At 39.6% G+C, this 8,670-nt stretch overlaps 1 protein-coding gene across 1 annotated transcript in view; it reads right to left on the bottom strand.

The window, feature by feature from the left end:
* Positions 1–3,314: 3,314 nt before the first annotated feature.
* CHAF1A (chromatin assembly factor 1 subunit A) overlaps positions 3,315–8,670 on the bottom strand; it is a 31,073-nt gene continuing 25,717 nt past the window's right edge. Inside the window, exons 14-15 of the mRNA XM_053461762.1 lie at positions 4,416–4,506; positions 3,315–4,036 (exon numbers count right to left, since the gene is read on the bottom strand). Coding sequence (XP_053317737.1) covers positions 3,957–4,036; positions 4,416–4,506 — 171 coding nt within the window. The 3' untranslated portion in view covers positions 3,315–3,956. The remainder of the gene's footprint in view (positions 4,037–4,415; positions 4,507–8,670) is intronic.

Genomic DNA, 8,670 nt, shown 5'->3' with positions numbered 1-8,670 from the left:
GAAATGTCTTATCATACTTGAAATAATTTACTAAATTTAAAAACCTTATCACTTAGAAATCCATGTCTGAGAACTGTGTTGCAAATTTATAGCATTAAAATCTATAGAACTTGACAACTGATGAATTAAAATAAGCAATTTCTTGCAGAACCTAAAATTGTGCCGATGGTTGGGTTGTATTATACAATGTAACATTACTAGGCATAATGCATAGTTAAACTAGCTACAAGTTTACCATGTTTTACATGTTAGTAAACTTCAACTTCGTCTGTGTCCTCTGCCAATCTTCTGATTTTGAGGCAGTGGACATGATACATAGTGTTGAGGGATTCCGCTGGCAGTGTTGACTGCAAGGGACAGCATGAATTGTCTGGGTATCTTAATAGCTTAAGTGCTTGCAGCTGGGGGGACAAATGTTAATAGCCAAAAAATGGCTGCAGAGTCACATGCAGGTAAAGACACTGGAGTCCACACAAAATAGATGCGCACCATTTAAATATTGTTTTCAAGGACCAATAGTGCTTTTGGTTGACAGTCTGTCACTTAGTATGAATAGTATTTAGTATATATGTTAGAACAGAAATTCATAGGTTAAGAATTCACAATTTCTTTAGAATATTAGCCAGCACAACAGCATACAAGACTCTTATATAAAAAGGCAGCCTTCTTGTGGGGAAAAAGGTACAAAATGTAATGTTTAATGGATGGGGTTTCCAAGTAGATGTCTTAAAAGCTTGCTCCAAGGAAACCCAGCTCGTTCGACCCAAGACGCTGCTTACTGAATCTTTTCCATCTGCCTGTTAAGCTTCTTGGATGGCAAGGATAATCCATATCGATATTGCGCATTTAGAAATTGCCAACCCCTCCCTTGGATATGCAAAGAATGAGGTTAAATGTAAGTATTTTGTGTGCTTAAGAACAGGGAAGAATATAGGAAGAACAATGTTTAAAGGCTTCAGAGGTAAGGGGATGCAAAAGCATTAGAAAGAAGTATACTCTTCTCACAGGGTAGTCTACCGTTCCAACTAACAGGAAACAAAAAAAAAATGCAATATAAATATAGTGGGGGAAAAGTACTACTGATGTCTAGATAACTTCTGCCGCAGATGTAGATATTCTTCCATATTGCTGCTTTTGCAGACAAGAGATGGAATAATGCCTGCCAACAGATGGTTCTTCTCTTGAGACAGAATAGGCTTTGGAAATCTGATTTTGCAATTGATGTCCTTAGAAATTTTGCGGAAACAAGCTCAGAGAGGTCAGGACGTATAGCCAATAAGGCAGGGGTGTCCAAGTTTTTCTGTAGTGGGCCACTTCATCAGAATTGAATACGTGCAAGGGCCGCACTCATTTTTCACCGTGAGAAAATATGGCCTTTAATAAAATATGCAGATTAAAATAAAGTAACTGACACAAGACCTTTACTTTTCCTCTCACTGATTTCTGTGCCTAGAAAGTTTTGTGACTGCAAATTCAGGATTCTGGATAATTAAAAATGAAATAGTTCTATTTATTCTAGGGATGCACCAAAATAAATTCTGGACCAAAACCATAAATTCAGGGTTCACTTAGCTGAAACCGAAAACGACCCCCACCTTTAAAAATAAAAAAAAATCCCACACTTAATAAAAAGTTACACACCAAAATTGTACAAAAAAATGTAATTGTTAACAGCAATCCTCAAGCATACCCAGATTCCAGCATGTACTGGTTGGCTGGGCATGATAGGAGTGTGACTGCTGTCAATCATATATAAATTAATATTGTTATTGTATTCATTGTCAAATTTTGGTGTGTTAACCACACTTTTATTAAAGGTAAGTAACATACCACAATTGGACAAAAATCAACAATGACTTGGCATGATAGAAGTGTGATTGCTTACAGCAACCACACTCCTGTCATACCCAGGCAATCAGTAAATACTGGATCCTATGCATAATGGGACTGTTTTTACTGTTAGCAATCACACTCCTATCATGCCAAGTCATGCTGGTACAGGGTGGCTGTAAATGCAGACCTCATACTGCTGGCAGCATCAATACACAAGGGGGGCAGCTAGCCAGGTTTCAGCATGTACTGGCTGACTTGGCATGATAGGAGTGTGATTGCTAACAGCAATCACAGTCCCATCATGCCTAGGTTCCAGCACTATCACACACAAATTCATTCATTCACAGATTCGTTCCCTCAATCACACACTCATTCTAACAGTCTCTGTGACCAGTTCATGCACCACATGTGGAAAAAAGGCTGTCCCTACTGGGATGTTTTCTCTGAAGAAAATACACAAGGATATGAGAAATACTGAAGGTCAATACAAAATATATTTTGGAGATCTTTTTATAAATCATACCTTCTGGACAACAAGTGGGTATGCCTTATAATTGGAAAGAAAGGGGGTTAAATTCTAGAATAGGCTGCTATCTGAAGTCATTTTGGTCAATTCAACCAATATACCATATGTATATGAATATGTAACTTACAAAAAAAGCTTTACTAGGAAATATTAGTTCACTTGTAAACCTTTGTCATATTTAATAACTGAGTGAGGAAAAAAAAGCATCTCTTGTTTTAGTTTTTGTTTGCTTATATTTGTCACTCTGCGCCCCCCCCAGATATGCCTTATACTCCTATATGCCACTCTGCCGCCCCCCCCACACTTACCAATGCCTCCCCAGACTTGCCCGTCTTGCTCTTGTCCCCCATGCTTCAGACTCCCAAGTGTCTAGTGGGGGCAGCCAGTGGACATATATGCGCATAGACAACCTCTGCTGCTACCTGGCACTTTTAGCGCTGCAGGGGATCTGGATCTTAATCTTGTAGTCAGACCTATATTTGAGGTCTTCTAATCAAATGACCTCGAATACAAGCATTTGCTCTGAAAAAAAACCTTGTCTTATATTCAAGCAAATACAGTATTCAGCATTTTGATTTTTTCTAGATATGAAATGCATACAGGGTTATAATTAAATTAGATAAAACAGACAATTAAAAGTAGATAAGGTAATGTTTTCCCCTTTAAGACGACATTACTGACCCAGTGTTTTTGTTGCCTCCATCTGGATCAATGAATACGGGTTTGTGGAAAACATTGGGTTTATGGGGGAAGGAGGCTTTCAATCCTTAAAAAGGTATTCCCTGTCCTAACTAGATAGAAAAGCCTCTTGCACATGCTGTTGGGAATGATGCAGGAAACCCCCCATACATTAACGTTAGCTTCATTTTTACTTTAACTGCTAAAAATAAAACTCCAGTTACAGAGAAACAAAAAAAAAAATTCAGTCTTTAGTCACACCTTCATGGCTGCTGTATTTTGTTGGCACAGTACATTTATTGTGCAATATATTTCCTTGAACAATAACATATATACAAAGTACAGGTAAGCAAAAGTGCAGCTATTCATGTGTGATAACATGTGATCTAACAAATTAAAGGTTTGTTTTCACTCCATTTTCATGTTCTAGAAGACAAAAAGAAAAGAAAAAAGTAACCTTAAGCTTAACCAGAAGTGGAAGTGAAGTGATAACCAGTGGCATTATTAAGGATTGTTTTCTTTCAAGAATGAGGCACCAACTGTAATGTACAAAGCTACAATTAGATTAAAAAACACAAAAAAAACTAACACATGGCTCAAGCTACAAACCTACTTGTATCCATGTGTTTTCCAAGCTCCCTGAAGCCAGCATACACATTTAAACATGCTGGTAGAAAGTATACAACATTGTTCAATTTGAATGCTTTATTACAGACAAATTAGAAGTGTTACACCCTAGAACAATGCATTCATTCCAGCCTGATTTTGGAATATTTAGCATGAAAGTGCTGCCTCGTTTAGACTGACGATTTAAATCTCATACAAAAAAAGACACACATATACCTCAGATGTTTTTGTTTAATGTTATATTTAAAAAAAAAAAAAATCATCCAGTCTACACATTCATAAGTATTGAGTTTCAAGCTAGGCTAGATACAGTGACCGCTGCATCACCTAGGGAGACATCCACATCATATGCTGTACTGGGATCCTCTGCAACTGTGGAACACAAGAAAATATGAATTTAATTATAACAAGGAATGATATCCGAGAATAGATGCCCAGTTACTCTGCAAAGCCTAGAGTGAATTTACCACAGTAGCTATAGCATCTAAAAACATACCCCTAAGTATAGGATTCACAATAATGGTTCATTACCCTAATAAACCAATCAGGGTAGGCGTCCCTGGAGCAGATTTTGGTGTTGCTGAATGCCTCAACATTGAGAGAAGAAAGACTTAGTTGCTCTTTTAACTCATGTACCAGGCACCTCATTGGTCATTAAGGGGTTAAACAATTCATCCCAAGAGATAATCCTCAAACATCCTGTTTTTTTTTGTTTTTTTTTTTAAACTTATTCAGTTAAGTTTATTATTACCCTTATTCTGCTGCTCATCCACAACTATGCAGTCATCGTTTTCCTCTTCCTCTGTATCAGCCTGGAAGCCATCAATATCCATTACATCCTCCTGTGAAATACAATTAAAAAAACATGTGAAAAGGGAAATGTTACCACCAGAGTTAAACATAGAAGACTATGACTAACAAATAATCTGATATTTGACAAGGAGGTAGGTGTGTGTGTGTGTGTGTGTGTGTGTGTGTGTGTGTGTGTGTGTCAGGATCAGTGGGTTAAACATATCTTAAGGGGGCAAGGCAGTGGAATTTGGGAACTGCAAATCAGTGTCTATTAACCCTAGTTGCATAATATGTAAAACTAGACTGGTAAAGTGTGAAAAGGATGCTACAATCTTAACTCAACAGGACCTTCCTTTAGTGAATTAAACAATTAGTGAAGAAAAGACTGGTTAGGGCAGGGCTGCGCAACTTGGGTCCTCAAGGGCTACAAACAGCCCAGCAATTCTACATATCATTGAAACACAAGTAGTTTCATTTGTAGTCGAGATGCATGCGCTCAAGCTTGCATATTTAAAAACAATGTCCTGTTTGCGGTTATATCCAAGGTAGGCTACATCCATGGACATGCTGCATTTGCTTAGACTGAGGACTGCAAGCAAGAGTACAGATGGAGAACAATCTAGAAACATGGTATGATGTCCTTTTTAAACATACACATTTCAGTCGCATGGCATTTTTAATTGATTAGGACCAATTCACCGGTAATATTGAGTAATTTTCCCATACCTTTATCAAACCAAATTCAAACTTCAGTTGTCTAAGGTGACAAATTATGCACCATAATAAGAGAAGGTAACATGACCAATACATGGATAACATTATGCTTGGCACCTTCAGTACTGGGTACGACAATATGTAAACAAAAACACAATCTAATATCCCAGCAGAGTTAAGACAGGCAAAATCAGAATTGCAGCATAGATCTATTCCACTTCCCTGGAATCCCCAATACCCAAACAGCAGGAAGATTGAGTACTCCACGGGAGTCAATAAAGAATCTATCTCCACATAACATCGACAGCCCACCAGATTGATATGTAGCAGCGGGTTACAAAGTTATACAGGAGACATGATGAGTAACACTAGGCGGTTATCAGGTCTCCCATGCGGACTGTGAAACTGTTGCTGCAGGTCAATGTGGAGGACTATCGATAGTGATTATATATTGGATAACCAGATTTTTTTTGTTTTGGCTTCTGTGCAGCTTCCTGCCTTTTGTTCTGTGTGAGAGCCCAGACAGAGCCTGCAGGGATATCTTGTCCGGAGAGGACATCTAATGAGGTCACCTGGATGGGAATGGCCAATTGGGCATTCCTTATGCAACAGCTTACTGGCGCTCACACTGGCAGCAGGAAGCACTGCTAGCTTCTGTTGACAGGAGGAGCCCAGAGCGTACAGGTACATCCTATAGGGCTTTATTGGATGTACCAGTATGTCCACATGGTACAGAAGGAGTTAAACGAAAAACATTTTATATTTGTTATTATTGTGGTAATGACCGTCTGGACAGCAAGCCATAAAAAAAATAAATAAAAAAATAAGTGAAATGTGTACTTTCACAAATGTAGCCTAGAGCCAAGATGGTTGATAGAGAATATACACTCACTGGCTGCATTATTAGGTACATCTATTCAATTGCTTAACACAAATAGCTAATCAGCCAACCACATGGCAGCAACTTAGGCATGTAGATGTTTTCAAGACAACTTGTTGAAGCTCAAACTAAGCATCAGAATAGGGAAGAAAAGGGGATTTAAGCGACTTTGAACGTGGCAGGGTTGTTGGTGCCAGACAGGATGGTCTGACTATTTCAGAAACAGCTGTTCTACTGGGATTTTCAAGCACAACCATCTCTAGGGTTTACAGAGAATGGTCCGAAAAAGACAAAATATCCAGAGAGCGGCAGTTGTGTGGACGAAAATGCCTTGTGTACGTCAGAGGTCAGATGAGAATGGGCCGACTGGTTCGAGATGTCAGAAAGGCAACAATAACCCAAATAACCACTTGTTACAACCAAGGTATGCGGAATACCATCTCTGAACGCACAACACGTCGAACCTTGAAGCACATGGGCTACAGCAGCAGAAGACGACACCAAGTGCCACTCCTGAAACTGAGGCTACAATTCACACAGGCTCACCAAACTAGACAATAGAAGACTGAAAGAACGTTGCCTGGTCTGACGAGTCTCGATTCCAGCTGCGACATTCATATGGCAGGGTCAGACTTTGGCATAAACATGAAATCATGGATCCATCCTGCCTTGTATCAAAAGGTTCAGGCTGGTTGTGTGTGTGTGTGTGTGTGTGTGTGTGTGTGGGGGATTTTATTGGCACACTTTGGGCCCCTTAGTTCCAATTGAGCATCGTTTAAACGCAACAGCCTACTCAAGTATTGTTGCTGACCATTTCCATCCATTTATGACCACAGTCACAAAGCTCACATCTCAAACTGGTTTCTTGAACACGACAATGAGTTCACTGTACTCCAATGGCCTCCTCTGTTAGCATGGCACATCTTGACGTGGCAATATATGCCCACTCTTTGGAAAATCGCTCCAAATCTGTCAGATTGCGAGGACATCTGTGCACAGCCCTCTTCAGATAACCCTACAAACATTGGATTGGATTCAATAATTGGATTCAGGTCTGGGCTCTGGCTGGGCCATTCCAAAAACATTAATCTTCTTCTTACTGGATTTGGATGTGTGCTAACAGATGCCTGAAGGTTTTGTGCCAAAATTGCGTGGTATTTGGAACCGTTCATAATTCCCTCCACCCTAAGGCCCTGGTTCCAGCTGAAGAAAAACAGCCCCAAAGCATGATGCTGCCACTGCGTCACTGTGGGTATGGTGTTCTTTGGGTGATGTGCAGTGTTTTTGCAGCAAACATACCTCTTGGAATTATGGCCAAAACGTTCAACCTTGGTTTCATCAGACCATAACACATTTTCCCATCTGCTTTTGGGGGACTTGGTTTGTTTTTGCAAACTTTAGCCGGGCTTAGATGTTTTTCTTTGCAAGAAAAGGCTTCCTTCCATCTTGCCATCCTACCCCATAGCTCATTCATATGAAGAATAGGGGAGATTGTTGTCACATGTAGCACACAACCACTACTTGCAGGAGATTGCTGCAGTAGGCCTCCCTGACCAGTTTTCTTCTCGTCTTTTCATCAATTTTGGAGGGACGTCCAGTTCTTGGTAATGTCTCTGTTTTGCCATATTGTCTCCACTTGATGATTACCGTGTTTCATGGTATATTTAATGCTTTGGAAATTCTTTTATACCCTTCTTCTAAGCAAATGTCAGGTATATTTTACTAGAACAGCTGAACTTTGTGATTAAATCAGTCACTTTTAAATGATGGCATGTATGTAATGACTTCTATTTAACATGAGTTTGAATGTGATTGGTTAATTCTGAAAACAGCCCCAGTTATAAGTGTTTGCACACTTATACAACACTCAAAGATTTCAGTGTTTTACAATTGAATTGTTCATGTTATAGGTCACATTAAAGGTGGAAAAAGTTCTGACATGATTTGTCTCATTCTTTAACATCACAAGAACCCAGCATTTTAACAGGGGTGTGTAGACTTTTTATACCCACTGTAGGTTGTTGCAAACATCTTGGTAAACAGTTATTCTGTGGACTTAACCAGCTTCAGTTGCTTCTCTTTCCATGTACGACCCGATTCAATGATGTTGACATAAGGGTTCTGTGGGGGCCATACATCACTTCTCCTTCAGGACTTTTTGTTCTTTATGCCGACTCTGGTTGTATGTGTAGGCTCGTTGTCATGCTGCATAGTAAATTTAGGGCCAATCAGAGGATGGTATTGCATGATAGATGAGTACCTATATTTTTCAATATTGAGGGGACCATTAATTCTGACCAAATCCCCAACTTCATTCTCAGAAATGCAGCCCCAAACTTGCTAGGAAACTTCACTATGCTTTACAGTTACCTGCAAACTCATTCCTGTAACGCTTTCCAGCCCTTTAGCCAAAAAAAACTAGCTTTGCCGTTTTTCCAGACCCCGGTTCTTGTGTTTTCATGAATAGTTGAGTTGTTTGGCCTCGTCTCCACATCAGGAGGTATGGCTTTTTGGCTGCAAGTCTTCCATGAATACTGCTTAGGACCAGATTCATCCACACAGCAGATGGATGTACCAGGGTCCCAGTGTTTGCGGAGCTGATGGTACTGCTAGATATGTT

This window comes from Spea bombifrons, chromosome 1, assembly GCF_027358695.1.
Source record: "Spea bombifrons isolate aSpeBom1 chromosome 1, aSpeBom1.2.pri, whole genome shotgun sequence".
NCBI lineage: Eukaryota > Metazoa > Chordata > Amphibia > Anura > Pelobatidae > Spea > Spea bombifrons.
Note: the sequence above shows the minus strand (reverse complement) of the source record. Positions and strands in the feature narration are given on the sequence as shown.